The 19,581-nt window shown below is 51.4% G+C and overlaps 1 protein-coding gene across 1 annotated transcript in view; it reads left to right on the top strand.

Moving 5' to 3' along the window:
- The window catches only part of COL4A1 (collagen type IV alpha 1 chain), a 147,828-nt gene that overhangs the window by 110,273 nt on the left and 17,974 nt on the right, over positions 1-19,581 (top strand). Inside the window, 19 exon segments of the mRNA XM_036831174.1 lie at positions 1,819-1,902; positions 2,451-2,521; positions 6,191-6,382; positions 6,943-7,111; positions 9,444-9,536; positions 9,627-9,731; positions 11,534-11,578; positions 11,581-11,630; positions 13,450-13,600; positions 13,808-13,921; positions 14,592-14,759; positions 14,878-14,967; positions 15,787-15,939; positions 16,095-16,193; positions 16,305-16,394; positions 17,698-17,837; positions 18,274-18,400; positions 18,495-18,575; positions 19,038-19,140. Coding sequence (XP_036687069.1) covers positions 1,819-1,902; positions 2,451-2,521; positions 6,191-6,382; positions 6,943-7,111; positions 9,444-9,536; positions 9,627-9,731; positions 11,534-11,578; positions 11,581-11,630; positions 13,450-13,600; positions 13,808-13,921; positions 14,592-14,759; positions 14,878-14,967; positions 15,787-15,939; positions 16,095-16,193; positions 16,305-16,394; positions 17,698-17,837; positions 18,274-18,400; positions 18,495-18,575; positions 19,038-19,140 — 2,125 coding nt within the window.

Raw genomic sequence — 19,581 nt, 5'->3', positions numbered from 1 at the left:
CTGACAGCTCTGCTGAGATTGTTGGGCGTTGAAGAGACAGTTATCACCTGGGAGACAACGGGGAGACGGGCCCTGAAGTCAGATTCCCTGTTCTTTACCCTCTGTGAGGTCAGCAGATTAAATTCTCAGATTGATACCTTCCTGCGATCCTTCGGTTCAGAGTCAGAGATTGCATTCTCCGAGAATGCACGTCTTTCCTTGAAGCCGGATCACAAGTGTGTATACAGAATGCTCACCACCCCTCAATCCCCGTTTCTGTAATCAGTGTGAGCAGATCTGCGCTGATGAATCAGCCACCTCCACCCTTGGCTCTGAGTTTTATCTTAAACTTTTCAAGTGTCATCTGCAATGCCAACACAGGACTCATCATAATCCTTCACAATCTTGAGAACGATGGATTATCACTGCACAAACAGTCCCGTCTTAGAGTGGAGTAAACAAAGGATGTTCCAGTGTCTAGTCAGTATATGTCTCTTAATACCCAGAGAGTAGAACAAAGAGAGGACGGCCCCCCAAAACTGATCCCTGTGGGTTCCTTTTCTGGCTTTGGATCGCATAGAGTTTTTGCTCTTCAAAAGTCTGAAGCTCAAATGCATGGAAAATGTCTTAGAATTTTGACAGCCGTGTAAGTTGCAGAACCTTAGATGAAAGCGATCTTAGAATTCAAGCGGGGAGGATTGTGCCACCAGCTGGCGTGTCATTTGTTTTTCATGAATCTCCCTAGTAACCAGTTGCTTAGCACTTTCTGAGGTGGGCTGTTCCATTTTGTGACGGAGCCAATGGTCGGAAGGTTCTTTGTACTGAGACGTGTGTTCATCTGTCCCCCGGCTCCTAAGAGGAGCCTCTTTCTTCCTGTGCCTTCACACCCCTGCGGTGGAGCCGTCAGCCTGCCCAGACTGCAGTGCGAGGTCTCCCCGCCGTCCACTTCCAGCCTCAGGACAGACACCCACGGATCCCATAGCACCTGCGGCTTGGCTGGGTTACTAGGCAACTAACAGTGCATCCCTCCCACTGATGCGCTCCTGTTCTGCCCTTGATCCTGACACTGGGGCCTGGTGTGGGGTGTGCCTGGGGCTGGGGTGCCGGTCAGGGTGAGGGGACGAGGGGCACACAGCCCAGCCTCTGTGACTCCTGAGTGACAGCTTCTCCACGTGTGCTCTGCTCTCTGTTGGCCTTATCTGTGCCTAGAAACCTGACATTTAAGGTTCAGGACACACGCACATCTAAGACACTCGAAGGCCTTTTAGCTTAGTTTGAAAATCAAGATGTAAGAGGTTAGAGTTTCCAAAGAAAGGCATTTCCTCCCATTTTCATGTGCTGGGGTCCCTCTCCTCTTGGGTCCTCCATGTCAGGTCAGGTCTTTGCCCTGGATTTTGTGCCTTCTTACTCCCATCTGTCATTTGTCAGCCTGGAACATAGGTTTAAAGTCCAGGAGTTATATGTGCAGTTGGCTAAAAAATACAAAATCAAAGAGAAAGATGATGGGAAGTTTTAGAATTAGAGACAAAATGATAGAGTCGAGTCATCTCAGGCTGATGGGAAAACGGAGTTCTGGATCACTTTTTAGTGAGGCAGGGCCTGTGCCTTGGCAGGGCAGAAGGACGGGATTCCTTAGAAGGGCACCCGTGGTTACCTGTGATGTGTGCAGAGGGCGGAGGGTGGGCCCCGTGTCAGGGACACACGGCCACTGGCAGATGGACGCATCTGGAGCGGTTGTTGGGTAAACGGTGGCCTCCTCTTCCCTCTCCTGTGCTGTCCCTATGCTTCAGGGGATTCTGCTCACCTGTTCTATGTAATACCCCGTGTCTCCTTTTTTAGGTCAAAAAGGAGATAGTTGCCTCATCTGTGACTCAACAGGACTTCGTGGGCCCCCAGGGCCACAGGGACCCCCCGGAGAAATAGGTAAGGCCCCAAATGTGAAAGGGACCAGGTCAGAATTTGCTTCGATGGGTTGGAACCTTCACAGTGAAGCATATCTTACTCCCTGACCTGATTTTCTCCATCAACACTAAAGCACGAGATGAGAACGTGAAGCCACAGTTCTAGGATTTGTCCATTTTGTTGAAAATTATCAAGATGACTTACAAATTCAGCGTCAGAAAGATTTCCTAGTCAAAGGATAGCAGCATATGGTTCACACAGCTCTGCAAATTTCCTTATCTCAGAGGAGGTTACCTGCCTGCTTTGGTTTAAGTGGCCCCTGGGCTTGCGGGCGGGGGTTTGTAGCCATTCCGCATCAGTGTTACTCGTGTGCATTTGGGGGTCCCTCTTCCCCCTTCTGAGCCCATCTTGGGCATTTTTGTTATTACTGTCTCGAGATGCTTCAAACATCATCCACTTAGTATGAAGATCTTTGCACTTTTGAATCGTGAAAAGGTAAAAATGTTTTCAGCTCTTTGAAAGTGTCTCATCAACAATGTGCTGAATCTTTCCTCTGTCTCTTGCGAAAGGTTTCCCAGGACAGCCAGGGGCCAAGGGCGACAGAGGTTTACCCGGCAGGGATGGTCTGGAAGGATTGCCTGTAAGTAAACCTGTCTGAGTTCCTAGACATATTAGAAGTTGCCACCGAGCAAACCAGCAAAGGCACGTATCGTTGCATTTGCACATGGACTCCTGCTTTATTTGGGAGCTGGTAAAGGATCACTTTGTCGAGCAGTTAGAATTACTCCCCGTGTCTCTCCTGACTGATTGACCTGAGGATGAGTAGGACCATTGCATCCAGAACCTGCACCCCAACTTGCCTTTCTTCTCACCTGGTCAGAATTCAGTTGCCGCTTACCTGTTTCCAGGCATGACCGAGTGCTGGTGGTCACTTTCCCGCAGGGTCTCTGGTGCCACCAAGAGTCACCTCTTAACAGCCACACTGTTGAGTTGTCTTTTTACACCATCATCCAGTCTCACACCAGATAATCTAAAGCTTGTCAGTGAATAAGTTCAGCGCTGACGGTGTCTATGGCAGTGAAGGAGCACTGGCTGATTTTCCTCTAGGAATTTGAATGATTCCTTTCTTCTTCTTACAGGTACAGAATTTGAAAACTCCTATCACCAACACCTATTGCAAAGACACTTTTTCAAATCTATAGATGAAATATCTCGATCACAAGGACATGAAACCTTTCAGTTAGACAGAACACCATTTTCTTAACCTTTCTACGTTGTTTTAAAAGAAGCCATTGAATAGCAGATTATAGTAATAATCTTAAATATTGAAAGACGTTATTTTTTTGTGCATGTAATCAGCTCTATTTCTAAAGCTTTTAAGGCTTTGGGCTTTGTTCTAGTATTTTCTTTGTGCTTCTCAGTTCTGTTAAGCATTAACCAGTTTCTACAATTTCTTTCACTCCTTTTTTTCTTTTTCCTTTTCTTTTGTCGTAAATGGAAAGAAAGTCAAATCTTTAGCATTATTCTTTTTTGGTTGTAGGTCTTTAACATTTGTAATTTAAGAAGATATTTCTGGAAGGTTCTGTAAAAGCAGGTCAGGGCAAAAGTGAGTTGAAATAGGAATGAAACAGCTGGAATCCAGCAATAGTTTTCTCCTTTTGAAGTTAAGTCATGGGCTTCTGCTTTCCAGAACTTCCCCGGTGCCTGGGGAGCTAAGTTAGAAGTCGCACTTGTTTAACATATTTCTAAATAAGTTGGAAGTTCACAAAGCTGGGAACGCTGACTGTGGTGGTGATCAAAGTGGGAACAACTTTGAAGGCAACAGACATAGTCTGGGCACGGTCTTTATCTACTCGGCCTTCCTGGAATACTTCCTGCCTCCACTCTGCCTGGAACCCAGTGCAGACACCCGCCCCACCCCCGCCAGCCCCAAATCCAATATAAATGAGAAAAGAGGAAGGAGGATGGTTGAGGAGAAGTCATGATAAAGAAAAAAACAAAGAAAATGTCCAACAAAAATGCGAATCCCCATGCCTTGCCCATCCAGGGAGCATCTTTCTTGGTGCAGAGGGAAAAACACTTCTAAAAATTGTTCTGTGGGTAAATAACCTAAGAGAAGATAATAATTTTCCTTTTATTAGATGCTATATCATAGCTCCGTGGTTTAACTAGCTCAAAAATGTGGTACCCTTATTTCGAATTTGGCTGGAGGCTAAAAGAGGCTCCGCCAACCAGCGGAGCAAACTGGAAAGTAGATTCCAATGAAGAAAGCTCTGATTCTGCATTTGATTTAGGTAGCGTTTCTGGGACATGTCCTCTGAAAGCTGAGGGTTTGATTTGGGGAAAGGAGGACAGACCACAAGAGGCGGGCTCCAGGCTGAGATGACGAAGCCCAGCCCCCAAGCAGGTCTGGGGTCACTGGGAGTGACCTGTGTTAATTGAAACGAACTTCTCCCAGCTTTTCCCATGGCGGCACCACTTTCTAGAAGCAGACTGCACAAGTTGTCAGATCTTCTCCAATTTATGTAGCCAATGCTAAACTTCCAAGACAGCGTCTGATTCTTCGACATTTATCCTAAGGGATGTGCATCAAAAGACCCTTGAATCACTTAGGATTAGCAAAGAATCCACATAAGATGTCCTAGGGTTGTAAATGTCAATTTTCAAAGAAGTCCTAGATTTCTCCCTTAAATAGAACGATGGCTGACACGGTCATCCGTATGAAAATAAAAACTTGTATTTTTCTCACTCTGTGCTCATAGTATTAGAAAATACCATACTTCTAAGCTGTGAATAATCAACATAAAATAACATAAGGGGTGCTTCCGGTTTGAGAAAAATATGCACTGGTTGTAATTTCTTACGTTGACCTTTACTTTTTATTGGTGAACATTGCTGGTTCAACATACACGTCCTCCGGTACCTCCCTCTTGTAGACATTAAGGGCACAAAGACAGGAAGCCTTGGTCCTGCCCTCACAGCCCTGAAAGGCTAGTGGAGAGACAGAAGGCAAGCAAATGTCCCTAACAGAGCAAAGAGGACCATACAGGACACGGAGGAAACCGGGGAGAAGGCCACCTGGGCCTATCCGGAAGGGCTTCCAAGATTAGCTGGGCCTTAGGGAGGCACAGGAGCTAATGTTAACTAGAGAGAAAAAGCTACAAAATACCACAGCAGCTTTCAACCAAATAATGAATTTTCCATGTCCTCTGCTAGACTTTCTGGCGGGTGGCTGGTGGAGATAGTGGGACTAGAGTAAATACGATAGATTGGGTATCTTTCCCCTTCCTTCCCCGAGTAGATCTGAGTGAAGTGTCCTCTGTCACAAGGGGCACTTCCAGCTCAGGGCCAGCTCCGACCAGCTGTGTCCAGTACTTTGAGGAGTACACGTTACAGGTACACACAGAGGGGTGGGTGTGTGTGTGTGTGTGTGTACGCGTGTGTGCACGCACTGCGGTTCACCTACATCCAAGAACCATTTCAAAGGGAGTTTACAAAAAGGAATTCAAACCACATGAATTCTGCAAGAGTTTAAATTCTGCCAAGTGAGTGGGGAGGTTGAAGAGATCCCTCTCTCAGAGAACAGGTAACTGAGGCAGTTGTTTAAAGCCTTGGGCCTCTTCCTGGTGAACCCCACTCTCAAGGGGAGCTGGCGGAGGAACCATCCAGGGGGTGGGCGTTCCTTGAAGACCCCCCTTTCCAGGAACTGAGAAGTGTTCCAGTGTGTGTCTCTTGGGAAAGTTAATTCTATTCTGCTGACGGCTCAAAAGCCCAGTTGCAGAGCTGCCCTGGTGCTCCCTTCCCCGACTTGCCTCTTTCCGGGTGCTCTGGGCCTCCTTATCTCTTCCGGGATTAGGGCTGTGCGCGTGAGAGGCAAGCTGTGTGATTTCAGCACCGACCAGACTTAGGAAACGTGGCTGTTCTCAGCCTCCATCTCTGGTTCCTGGGCCCGGGAATCGAACATCCAGCCCCTTCCAACCGTAGCTGACCTGTTCTTGGGAATGTCAGCAGTTGTAAGAGACAAGAAAGCTATCTAAGGACTGATCTACGGGCTGGGCCCAGCGCTTCTCCTTCACTCCCCCGCCCTGTCCCCATCTCCATTACTAGAGGCTCTTTAAGGGCCGCACAGCAGTGAGGTCAGCTCAGGGCTTTGTCACAGAGCTGCTGGCTTTTTTTTGCTCCTACACAGGGAACGGGGAGCTCTAAACCCGTCCCCACTTTTCAAGGTGGAGTCCTGATTTCCTTGTTGCCGGTTTGCTCTGTGGATGGGCGTCTTCGGTGGTGGCCTCATAAGGCTTTGTTCTCGCAGGGACCGCAAGGTGTGCCAGGGCTGATGGGCCAGCCAGGAGCCAAGGGCGAGCCTGGCGAGATTTACTTCGAAATGCGACTCAAGGGCGACAAAGGAGACCCAGGTTTCCCAGGCCAGCCCGGGATGCCAGGCAGAGCAGGCTCTCCCGGAAGAGACGGCCATCCGGGTCTGCCCGGCCCCAAAGGCTCCCCGGTATGTTGATTCCCAGACTTTGAAGGTGCGCTTGACAGATGATGGATATGCAAAGAATGGAGGAAGGAGTAATTGGTATCATGTCGACCTGTTTTCACCGCGGGGGTCCTTGTTGTAAACGAACTTGTCTCACGTTCACTGGAAAACTGTAGTCTGTAAACCTAAGTGTGATAGCCTTGACTTGAACGATTAGGTGATAAGGGGTCAGTGTCTTCTGATGGATCTGGGGGAACTGAAAAGACCTCCATATGTCGGACGGGAGGTGAATTTTAAAGTTAGCGGCGTTCAAGTCACCCTTTCAAAGAAGATTCCAGATATAAGTGCCTTCCCCTTTGGAGCGTCTCCTTATGTCTGGGTTGGGAGGGCCATTGCTCAGCTTAGAGGAGAGAATGCCGGTTTCATTTATTAACTACAAGGTGACCTTTGCAGACGGGTTGAAGTTAATAAGTAGCACAGCTAGTTAAACTCTGGCACTTTTTTACCATGGATGGTGGAAAAATGCGACGCAGATCGGAGTGCTGGTATGTCTGCTAACTCGTCTTTTTCTCTTTTCGCTTCAGGGTTCAGTAGGATTAAAAGGAGAACGTGGCCCCCCGGGAGGAGTTGGATTCCCCGGCAGCCGTGGTGACGTCGGCCCTCCTGGGCCTCCAGGGTTTGGCCCTATTGGCCCCATTGGTGACAAAGGACAGATGGGCTTTCCGGGAAACCCCGGGTCCCCAGGCCTGCCAGGTGAGGCCTGAGGACCTCAAGTGCCACACGCAGATGCCAGGAGCCCTGGGCTCAGTGACATGGGGACGTGGGTCTGGTTTCAGTTCTGCCAGGAGCGGGGATGAGACCTGAGCAACCTTTCCTTAGCGTTTCTGTATCTCGTTCCTTCCTTTATGAGACGGGCCAGTGGCGTGGCGGGTCTGGATAACAGGAACTTGAAAGTATAGGTGATTTCCTTATAAATAAGTACGCCATATGCAGCAGAGAAGGTCAGCCTTCTGTGTGGATGTGGAAGTGATGCCAGCCTGAGCCCGTCTTCTGTTTCTCGCCGATGAGCGGTCCCTTTTGGCTTCTGTGTATCCCAAGCCACATACTTACTCTTCACCCCTCCGCTGAGGTGCACACGCTCAGTGACTGATCCACAGCTGCTTTGACTTGGCTGTTGAATTTCGGGGTAGTTCCAGCCGTTTGTTGACTGTTTTTCCACGTGGTTCTGTGTGCCACACGCTGAGCTAAGCGACCAGAGAGGAAGCAAGTCAGAGGCCGCCCACCCTCCTGGAGCCCACCGCCCGGGCTTTGGTGGAGAACGTGGGAGGGGGCTGTGTGAGGGTTTCCCACGGACGCGCTCCACTGCGTCCTCACGACGGGCTTATCTTCAGGGACGGAAGTGAAAGGGGGTCCCCGGGCCCCGCACACAGTAGGCTGTCAGTGACTTCTTAGTTGAATATGATTCCGGGAAGAAATGGAACATTTACATCATTGCCTAGGAAACCTGGAGGAGAAGAGGCCAGGAACGGCCTGGACACAGAGGACAGAAGGACGTGTGCTGTGACTAAGATGGCTTAAGAGTTGTAGAAATGAATGAAAGGTGATTTGGGGTGGTTAAAGGTGTGTGGCCAGTAAGCCTGGAGAAGCCTAGTAACTAAGAAGCTGGAAGAACAAGGTTTCCAACAGGAGAGACTCAGCAGCGATTACAGCCTGGCCTTCTTGCTCTCACACGTTTGCCGATTCTGTCCCGAGCCATGTATCCAGCCCAAGTTTCGTCAGTTCCTGTCCCCACGGGGAACTGTTAGTTCCTTATGAAGACCCAGTGTAGGGTTCGTCAGCTTCGTAGTGCAGGGCACATCAGCAGCCTTTGACGGAGGTCCAAGTACAGCGCCTTGCTGGATGGGTTATTGTTATTGTCATCGTTAGGTGATCGTTGGTTATTCACTAACTAAGTGAGGACTCCATTGATGATTGCTCTTTGATGAGCAAGGAACCCAGGAACGTCTCTCTTACGACTCCTTTCGGGGCAGGAAAATGCTGGGTTTGACTGAGAAACACCCCGGGTCTCGGAAAGGGGCCTCTGGTCACTAACCCCACACTCCTAATTCCCAAATCGCCATCTCAAGTGTTCTTCCTGCTTCCGGAATCTGAACACTTGCAGTGTGTAAAAAGGAGTCAGGTTTTTTTTTTCTCGGCCAGAAACTACCATCAGAAAAGCCAGTGGGACACAAACAGATACCTCTTGACGGGATGGGAAGAGGGTTCCCGAAAGAGGCAATGCTGAAAGTGCTGTCGGTCAGTTGTCCACATTCTGGAGGGTTCCTTGGCCATCCAGACCCAGGCAGCTTTGGGATTAGAAACCCGACTTCTTTGATCTGCCAGAGCTGTGTTTAGTCTGATGGTCATAAAAGCCCTGTTCCCAGGGCTGGAGCTGATAGCAAAGATGTGTTGGGGTCAGGCCCTGGTGCTTCCCACAGTCTGTAGCTAAAGCGAGTGTTGGCTGTCCCTGGGAGGCCCTTCAGATCCTGAGTTCTTTAAGGTATGTGAAGGTTCAGTGGAGATGAGCCCTTTGGTCCTTTCGTAACAGCTCAATCCTGACACCCAGTGGATCTCGTAGGCACGGGCACCCGGGGCTGCGCCTGCACCTCCCAGTTTGGAGATGGAAAAGGTGGCTTTTCTGGGCTGGAGATATCACAGAACCGTCCAGCTCACCGTTAGGGTAACGATATCACCCACGGGGCACGTCGTGAAGATAACTTCCCACCAGATGTGGGCATCAGAGCAACTTACAACCAATCCTGTCTGAGAAACTGAGAGAGAACGGTGAAAAGGCTTTGACTTTTTGAGACAGATTAATTGATACCCAGGGTCATCTCACTGTTTATTGTTGTAGAGTTTTTAGCTTTTCGTGACTCTTGTTTCGGACGCTTAAAGAATTCTTGTGTCAAACAAACGTCTAGGTCATTTTGGGAGAAGAGGAGCTCTCTGTGAGAGATTCTAGAAAAGGAGAAGGAAGGGATGGAGGCGTGCAGACAAGGAGGTGATGCAGCAGCCCTCACGCTGTGTCCTTGCTCTTTGTCCCCAGGTCCCAAGGGTGAAGAAGGAAAAGTCACGCCCTTACCCGGTCCCCCTGGAGCCGCAGGACTTCCGGGGTCCCCCGGTTACCAAGGGCCCCAAGGTACTCAGAGTCTCGTTCATCTGGAGGCTTGGGGTGGGGGAAATGTGCTCACCTTTTTCTCACGCTGACCATTGGTCTTTCTCACCGCAGGTGACCGAGGTTTTCCTGGAACCCCGGGGAGGCCGGGTCTCTCTGGAGAGAAGGGTTCAGTCGGCCAGCCTGGGATTGGCTTTCCAGGGCCTCCCGGCCCCAAAGGTAAACCCGCAGGACAAGGCAGCCTTGGGTGGACCGCTGCTCTGACCACTGCCCGCGTGGGCCCCGACGGTGGCGCCCGTCCCCAGCTGCTTAGCACCAAGGGCTGTGGTCTCTCCGCTCGTCCTCACGTGAATTCTAGGAGAAAAGAGGCGGTGGACGTAAACACACCGCGTGCGAGTTCGCGAAAGAGCTGCGCGGTGTGCAGGCTGGAGATTCCGGTCACTGAGGTGTTGAGTGACGTGGACTCCCGGCCGAGTGGTTTGGTGGGAAGGGGTTGGGACCTTAAGGACCCCAAGCTGCCCAGGGAGCTGGCAGATGCCACGTTTGCCTAAACCTACCCTCAAGGGGGTCTCTCTCTCATCCGTGAAGGGAGCACACAGCCCGCCGGGGCCTGGACCAGGCTGGTCTGGAAGGCGGGGGAAGGTCGGGGGGACGGTGCGGTGAAAATGAGGAGGGGCCTTGCTCTTGGGGGAGAGGCCCTCACACGCATGGACGTTCCAGAGCCAGTACTTCTTTCTGAAAATTGTAAGGAAGTAAAGAGGACCGTTTCACCCTTTTTGCTGCTTTCTTAGTCCTTCAGGGAGACTGATGTGCAGACTGGCCGTTAGGGACTTTGGTCCAGAGCCCAGAAGGGCTGTGAGCAGTGAGGGGCCTGTCTTTTCCCTTTGGGCCGGCATCCCGACCCCAGTTTTACCGCCGTTTCACCAAAACTTAGTTTAAAGACTTGTCCAGCCTCCGGGCTTCTTGTCTAGGGCTCTGCATCGCGCCCGCTCTCAAGGTTGCAGGCCTTCGCGCTCGGGGACGGGAGACAGCGGCCTGTTTCCCCGGGAGCCGCGTGATGCCCACCGCGCTCATGGCCACTTCTGCCAGGCTCACGGGACAGAAGGCCCCCCAGTGACCCTCCAGCGTCACAGGGGCAGTGCTCAGGCCTCGGGCATGTTCCATGGGAGAACCAGACCACTGCCATCACGGCAGGTAGAATTTAGCTGAGGAAGGCCTCCTTAATCAGAGAGCCTTTGCCCACATCGCACGAAGCTGCCTGGAGTTATGTGCACTGTCTGTCAGGACCCTCGAGACAGCAGCCCTACACCACGGGCGATTCAGGTTTGTGTTTCTGCAAACTTGCAGATCACACTGCGTGTCCCCAACCTTCCATCACACAGAGAGAGCCTAGCCCAGCGGCTCTCACACTTTGCTGCCATTTATAGCCACGTGGGCAGCCGTCAGAAAGCCCATCAGAGCGGGACCCAGTCTCTTAAATGTCCCCACGTGCCTCCAGCGTGGTGCAGTTGGAGAACAGGTGGTCTAAAGTGGTTCTTCTCAAACTCGAACGTGTCCAGGAATCACGAAGGGTCTTGTTAAGATGTGGGTCTGCGTGGGGATATCCAGGCTGGATTTCTAACCAGGCGACAGGGACGTTCCGGACCACACTCGGAGTTGCCAGAGTCTAAATTGCCATTCCCAGTCTGCAAATGCTGGTTTGGTTTGGTTTGGTTTGGTTTGGTTTGGTTTGGTTGGTTTGGTTTGGTTTTGTTCGTTTGAGGGAGCGAATAGGAGAGAAAAGTTCTAAGTGCGTAGAAGAAAAGGAAGGGAGGGGGCGGGGTGTGAGGGAGAAAGAGGAAGGGGCGTCCGGTGCTGCGGAATGCTCCCTGCCCCCAGGCTACCCCTGGACCAGGATGGTCTCATCTTCCTTGTTGGCGCCCTTCAAATCTGTTCAGGTTCATCTGAGCAGGTGTGAAAGAAGTGGAGAAAGTGGGAATGGTATTTTTTACATGAATGATTTTTTTTGACTCTTCCAAACAGTGTTGACGGTTTACCTGGAGACACTGGACCTCCTGGAAATCCCGGTCGCCAAGGTTCATGGCTTACCCCGGCAACCCAGGTCCGCCTGGCCAAAAGGTGGGCACTGAGCGCTCTCTGCATTGCTTGTTTCCCCGTCCTTGTTGATTAATTGGACGCATAAATTGTGGGCTGTTAATCTCACAGGGTATGTTGGGTCAGCGTGTTTTGTGTTTGAATGAAATAGCATCAGATAGAAAGTACCAAAGTACACGGGGTAGCACGCGGTCGTGCCTATTTTGGGGAGAATCATTTGTTCCTGCTTTGTGAGTGGGCTCTTGCCTGTGTGTGTCCTGGATCTCAGGTACGACGTGTGTCGTATCACGAGTGGAAGGAGAAAGCTGTTTGGGAGCCACTGTCCTGAGTGACCTAACAGCCCCCAGCAGGGTGGACGGCAGCCTTTCTCAGCCTCAGTGACACTGCCATTCGGGTCCAATAATTCCTCGTGGTGGGGCTGCCCTGAATACTGTGGGGTCTTTAGCAGCCTCCTGCGTGGCCCCGACCCACAGATGCGAAAGGAGCACCCCGACGTGCATGCCCAGTGTGACCGCCAGAAACATCTCCGGATGTTACCCGGTGTCACCGTGGGGCAAAGGGCCCTGGTTGGGGACCCCGGGACTAGTGTGACATCAGGGTTCTCTTTGCCCCCAAACACCCCTCTGCCGCTTGCTGATATGTGCAGTTCCGCTCAGCAAGTACAGGCGACTGTTGGTTAGATCCTCTCCTGTTCTGATTATTAGGACAGGGAAGTGAAATTGCCAGAAGGCATCTGTCCTACCCTGGGAAAAAGGCCACGACAGGAGATGCACCTTTGCCGACACACAGCCCCTTGCCCTTGCCCTTGGGGATGGGCGGGGGTGAACGCTGGCAGCGTGTGCCTCGGTGATGCTGTGGAAGGTTTCCTCCTGAGAGAACGCCTGACCCGATGGGGGTGTCCCTGCCCCGCTTGGCTGACGTTGGAGCACGTGGCCCTTCTAGGGGACGACAACCCCCGCCTTCCCCTGATGACCCGCACTGGGTGTGACAGTGAGTCAGTGACCGCAGTATGTAGATCGCCTCAAACACTGGCTCACGAGCTAGTAAGTGCCGAATGGAACTGGAATTAAGGATTTGGTTTACGATTTGAAATACTGAGCTTTTTCAAAATCCCTTGGACTGAGTTCCCTCCAGTTTGCAGATTTCACCGCGGGGCCATGTGGATAAGCCACCACTGCCTGCCTACCGCCACCTGGTCCTCATCTGGAAGTTGTCGCCTTCAGGGATGCCAGAGGGGCGCTGTGACATAATGTCCACCTTCTGCTTCACACGGCCCGTCGGTGCTTAAATTGGGGTGCTTTGAATGCTCCTTCCTTCAGGCCCTCAAAATACTGCCTTTATTTTTAATCATCTGTGTGTGTCAAAGCCCTTTAATTCATGAAAAGGTTTTAAGCGTTTAATTTGACATGAGAGCTTTCATTTCATCAAAAAAATGAAGTAAATGGAGTTCTGTTCCAGTCCTGGAACTTTCCACCTCTTAATACCGATTCACTGGCCACACACCACGCTGGGTGTTGTTCCCGCTGTGTAGACTCAGGGCAGCAGAGTCTAGGGGCCGAGACCCAGCGGAAGGAACTCCTGCCTCTCTGTGGACAAGCTGTCCAAACGGGCGAGCCTTGGCTTTCCTCCTTTGTGAAAAGAAAATAATAAAAATTACCTGCCTTTCGGCTTGTAGTGAGATTGAAAGGCAACAATAGGTGTGAAGAAGCTCCGCCAGCTGGAAGGTGGGACAAATACCGTTCTTGTAAATGCACCGGCAGCATCGTTTAACACGTACGCTCTTGGCCTGGTAAAATCGCGGGCTCTGAGGGTCACTGGCTTCTCTGTGCTTCGGGGTTTCCAGGGCGAGCCTGGAGTTGGTCTGCCGGGACTCAAAGGTCTGCCAGGACTCCCTGGCATCCCCGGCACCCCTGGGGAGAAGGGAAACATCGGGGGACCAGGCGTTCCCGGAGAGCACGGCGCCATCGGCCCTGCAGGCCTTCAGGGAATCAGAGGTGACTTCTTACGGGCAAATCCAGCTTGTGGTAGGGACGGGGTCTGTCTGTTGTGTCTCCGCAGAGCACCTATTAGGGCCCAGTAAATGTCTGTTGAGTGAACGATGAAAATTCTCGACGGGTTCCTGGCGAGCGGCGTGAGTGGGTGGTAGGCGCTCACACCACTGTGTCCCCATGTGGTGCATTCATGATTTCTTCCCCATCCAGGTGACCCGGGACCTCCTGGATTGCAGGGTCCCAAAGGAGCTTCTGGAGTCCCCGGAATAGGCCCTCCTGGAGCTATGGGACCCCCTGGAGGACAGGGACCCCCAGGGTCATCAGGTGATACCACGTTCTTCCAGAATGTTCCCTTCCCTAACTCATAATCTGTGACTAAAAGGGGGAAAAGTCAGTTCTATTCTGTGGCTATAGGTTTGGTTGTTTGCTTACACGTAAGGTCACAGGTGCCTTTCTTTACCTCCCTCTGAATTTGGTTTACATGCCAAAGACACCTCCCCTTTATATTGTATATTCTTTACCTTTTATATTTAATTTAGAAGGGTCGGTATCTCTGTTTTATCTTTCCATAGGAGGTTTAGTAAGTTGTAGGTAACTTAAACAAAATGAGTTCATGTCTGGAAGCTACCTTTGCCTTTAATAATCATTCTAGAAGTGAGATGGGGCGGCGGGGGGTGGGTGGACCAGGGTAAGGACAGTCAGGGAGGGAGAGACAACCGTGGAGAAGCTGGGCTTAGGTCTGAATACTGCGGAGGGGCCCGGGTGGGAATTGCTGACGGCTCACGGCAGGCAGGCGGGGCTTTGTCTTGGGATGTTATTTGCCCACCGATGGCCCCAAACAGCACTATCTGAGAAGCTGGAAGCCGTTCCCCTCTACCCCCGACGTGGGCACGGCTACACACCTTCTGCAGAAAGTAACGGTTAAACAGGGTACAGGACGCTGCAGGACACCCTGTCGATCCTGCTGACGCCCCCCTTCTCTTCCCCACCTCAGGCCCCCCTGGAGTGAAAGGAGAGAAGGGCTTCCCCGGATTCCCAGGCCTGGACATGCCGGGCCCCAAAGGAGACAAAGGGCTGCAGGGGCTCCCCGGCCTGACGGGACAGTCGGGGCTGCCTGGTCTCCCTGGACAGCAGGGCACACCTGGACAGCCCGGGTTCCCAGGTAAATGACCTGTGAACTCCACCCAAGTGGATGCTGGGGAGACGCCTCACCTGGTCTTGTTCACGACCCTCGCTCGGCATCTGCCATCAGCGTTCACGGTCCTTCCATCCGGCCACAGGTTCCAAGGGAGAGATGGGCGTCATGGGGACCCCCGGGCAGCCCGGCTCGCCAGGACCAGCGGGTGTGCCAGGATTGCCGGGTGAAAAAGGTAGGGAGCCGTGACTCCGGAAAAGCCCATCTCATGTCTGTGTCCCGATGCCTTGTGGGAAATTCTCCAAGAGTCGTAGATCATAGTTCATTTCAAGAGGCCTGGGAAAGAAGATCAAGCAAGGGTCCGGAAGACCCCTTCTTCCAGGAGACGCTCATGCATCGTGGGGATTAAGGGCTGTGCCCTGCCAAAAAATCAGAGAGAAGACAGGTTTTCGGGTTTCCTTGTTGGCATAGTAGAGGTTTTGTTTTTTCTGTTTTGTTTTGAGAAATGGTGGTATTTTTAGTCATTTGAAGATTCAGTCACAGCAACTGAGTCTTTGGAATCAAATTAGCAAACAGGGGAAGTTTACAAGTCTTACTTTTTATTTCTTATCTTGATATTTGAAGTTGGTTCAAATACTGTTTTTAAAAAAGAAATTGACTTTAAATGTGAGACATAAAAATGGTCATTTGTTTAGTTGAACAGGAAAATTCTGTTCTTTCGTATAGAATTGAGGGACCACTGTGAACAGGCGTCGTGAAGGTATTTAAGAAGGAGAGAAAATATAAATTATTTAAACTAATAAGTGAAGTCTCATATGTTGGAATTATTAGCAAATAATGAATTCTAGAAAATGGCTTTATTGTTCGTTTCCCTGCTGTCACATTCTTCTGGGTAACTCGGACACTTGCCATTTAACGCCATTTTTGGACAGACTGTTTGTTCTTTATAGGTTGTTTATCAGTTGCTTCTACTGGCCAGAAAGACCACCACACTTGTCACTGCCTTGGGGGCCCTTGGCCACGTGTCACTCGGTGCCTCCTCTTCCTTCTACAGGGGACCACGGCTTCCCGGGCACCTCGGGACCCAGGGGAGACCCTGGCTTCAAGGGTGATAAAGGAGATGTGGGTCTTCCTGGCAAGCCGGGCTCCATGGATAAAGTGGACATGGGCAGCATGAAGGGCCAGAAGGGAGACCAAGGGGAAAAAGGTAACGCGGAGGACAGTTTACCTTCGGAGGGGGGAGAAGGTGTCTAACGAGTTATTCAGTTTTTCACACGTGATGTCAGACCAACCTGTGTTTCTACAGTTTGTCTTATTTTAAGCAGACGTGGTTGTCACTATTTTTGTGTGTGTGTCGTGCAGGACAAACCGGCCCAACTGGTGATAAAGGATCCCGGGGAGATCCTGGAACCCCAGGAGTGCCTGGAAAGGACGGTCAGGCAGGACAACCTGGGCAGCCAGGTATGGAAGGGAGTTCAAGGTCGCCAGCTCGGCAGGGGCTCGTGTGGGGAGAGGTTACCTGGCAGTTCTCATGGGCGTTGACCTGTTGGGTTTTTCTCTTTATGATTCTAGGACCTAAAGGTGATCCGGGCATAAGTGGGACCCCAGGTGCTCCGGGACTTCCTGGACCCAAAGGATCGGTTGGTGGAATGGGCCTGCCAGGTATGTGGGGTTTAGGAAAGGAGTTTTCTTTTCAGTGCTTGCACATGTGGTGCTTGTGGGACGAGTCTGCGGGTGAGACCCACTTCACGGAGGGCGTAATACAGGGAGATGTGTCTTTGACACAAACTCACATCTTCAATTCTGTGTGGTCTCTTGCCTAAGGATGGTGGCATTTGGTTGACCTTCTGGCCATTGCTTAAACAAGCAAACAAACAAAACCCGTCACAGTTTAATAAAATAAAACACGGGCTGTGTACTATGAACTTCCAGTTACCTCCAAGTGATCCGTCTGCTTGGATCCATCGAGGAGGTGATTAATTCTCCATTCAGTTGTGTCAGCACAGGAAGCTCATGCCTGTAAAGCCCTTTGGCATTAGCTCAGAAGAATCCCCTGGGCTCCTCTGCCCCGGTCCTGAGCTGGCCTCCCAGGCTTTGCCATCAGCGTTTGCGGTGGTGACCGCGACCAGAGCAGAGGCAGCAGCTGGAAGGCTCAGGCCCCGGATGGTGCAGGTGCTACTGCTTCTTAGCACTTGCCTGGAGCAGGAAGTCAGGGCGGCCAGCCTGTCCCCCTCACTCCTCCCAAGTCTCTGCGAGGCGCGTTGTCACTTTGCTTGAGATATAGACACCCAGCGGCTGCAGTAAGGCTTCTTAAATTCTTTTTGCAACACATCCCTTGGGCCTGTCATTCATTCTGCTAGGCAGATGCTGGTTGCAATAAAACAACCAGGGTTCCCTTTGTTGCAGTAATCTCCCAGGCCTTGGCTGCAATTTAATATCCAAGTTCTCCTTACAATAACATTGTCAACCGACTCACAGCTGCCCCTGACAACCAAGCCAACAGCCGCAGAGGGTCAGTTACAGGGTCAGGCATAAGCCTGCTTCCCCTGGCACCTATTTATAAATTAGTTTGACTGCCCACGTCCATCCTGGAAGCAGGTATGCTTTTACTCTCCATGGCCTGCCTCTCGCCCCCTCTGATTCATTCGGATAATGAGATTTGACTACGGAATGAAGGGCATAGAAGCCATGTTTAATGCCGTTGGGAAAGGAAGCATGCTAAGCGGTTAATGTATTTTTTTCTCCCTTTGTAACGTGATTGTCTTTAAAAGACAGGAGGAACGTTTCCTGGCATGGTTCTAATGTGGTCTGGGTGGCTGGCACCTGCCTGGATCACTTACAACTTGAGAAATGAGGGGATACGTGTTCTTCCGTCTCATTCTTGGCTGGCAGTTGAAGCGCTTTCCTATTTTTAACATTAGCACCTGCTAAGCACACGTTCTGTTTCAATTGTGTGTGTTTCTAGGAATACCTGGAGAAAAAGGTGTGCCTGGCCTCCCTGGCCTGCAGGGCATCCCTGGCTCACCTGGAGAAAAGGGAACAAAAGGAGAGAAAGGGCAGGCGGGTCTGCCTGGCATTGGGATTCCAGGACGGCCCGGGGAAAAGGTAACAGCATCCCCGCGGAAGCCCCTCCCACCCATCCCCGCAGAAAGGCTTTGGAGGAACGTTTACTGAGCGTCTCCACACAGTAAATGAATCATAACACAGAACGGTTTCTCCAGTTGATTTTAAGTCTCCCTGCCTCCCCCTTCTGTTCATGGCCTGTGTCCCCAAGGAGGATCCGAGACGTGCTGAGAGCTTGGGTAGCAAGTTATCACGGGGAGAAATGGAGAAGGAACACGAGGAGCAGAACAGGCAGCTGCTCTTTTGCTCTGGTTCTAGTTTTTCCTCCATTTTCAGAGGGCTTTGATTCTCCCCTTAGAAAGCTGGAAGTGGAATTCTGCCATGCGATAGTCATTGCACTCACATGTATACAGAAAGCACCTCCAGACACATGTCCAAGGACAGATATAACATTAATGGGCCCAATTTCCACCCACAGGGAGACCAAGGGGTAGCAGGTTTTCCAGGAAGCCCTGGAGAGAAGGGAGAGAAAGGAAGCAGTGGGATTCCAGGGATGCCCGGGTCTCCGGGCCCCAAAGGCTCACCAGGGAGTGTTGGCTATCCAGGTAAGTGAGCTGGCCTCCTCCTGAGCTCGGGGTTCAAGGATGGCAAAGAGAAACTCACAGTCATGGGATTTCTGGTGTTTTGGTTTTTCTGTAGGAAGCCCTGGGTTGCCTGGAGAAAAAGGTGACAAAGGCCTCCCGGGATTGGATGGCTTCCCTGGCATCAAAGGAGAAGCAGGTAGAGACCACTTTTTAGGACACAGATGGGGGCCTGTGGAGAAGAGGCCAAGGGGCATCAAGGCTGGGTGACCTCTGGATGACCAGCTGGGCTCACACCTCCATTTCCAGATGAACAAACTGAGTCTAGGGGACTTCTAGGGTCTTTCCACCAGTTTAGACCTAGAACTGGTTTTACAGCTAGTTCCAATTGGGTCTAGAAACCTTTCCTGTTCGGCATGGTAGATGGATGTCCTTTCTCTCCACTCTCACCAGCTTTAGGGGGTCACTGTGCAGTGGCGTTGCTGCCGCATGAGGGGTCCCTTCTGAAGGGGTGTGTCAGGAGTAACCTCGGGGAAGCTGGGCATGCTAGGGGGTGGGAGGGACAGCTCCCTGGAAGAATGTCAGGATTGGTGCATTTTACATGCAGATCAGGGTGCCGTGATAGGTTCCATGCCTGACCGATCTGACCTTTCTCTTTGAGGTCTTCCTGGGAAGCCTGGTCCCACGGGCCCGGCCGGCCAGAAAGGGGAGCCCGGCAGTGATGGATTCCCAGGGTCGGCAGGAGATAAGGGTGAACCAGGTATGTTGGGCTCCCATTTCCCTTTCAGAATGAGACTCTGCTCTGGAGTAAACGTCTCCCGGAGACTTACATTCCATGCTAAGTGACCGGAGCTGGGTGTAAGCTGGGTGTAAGTTACATCCTTACAGCTATTTAAGCAACGATGTGGGCAAGTGGGGCAGGATTGGATGAGAAAAGGGGAAAGAGGATGTTCATTTATTCCACAAATACTTATGGGCATCTACCCTTGAAATGGCCTGAGCTCTCACTGGTGAGTGAAGGAGACACAGTAGAAAGCCCAGACCACTGCCTTCTCTGCCTGGCCTTTCCCCCTTTAGAGGAATGGTCCTGGGAATATTCGCAGTCTCCAGAATCTGCTCCTGTTACTGATGGGGACACAGCAACTTGGGCAAAAGTGTGAGCAGCGAGCTCCAGTGATGACAATCACATACGTAATAATATTCGT

This window comes from Balaenoptera musculus, chromosome 18, assembly GCF_009873245.2.
Source record: "Balaenoptera musculus isolate JJ_BM4_2016_0621 chromosome 18, mBalMus1.pri.v3, whole genome shotgun sequence".
Taxonomy (NCBI): Eukaryota; Metazoa; Chordata; class Mammalia; order Artiodactyla; family Balaenopteridae; genus Balaenoptera; species Balaenoptera musculus.
Note: the sequence above shows the minus strand (reverse complement) of the source record. Positions and strands in the feature narration are given on the sequence as shown.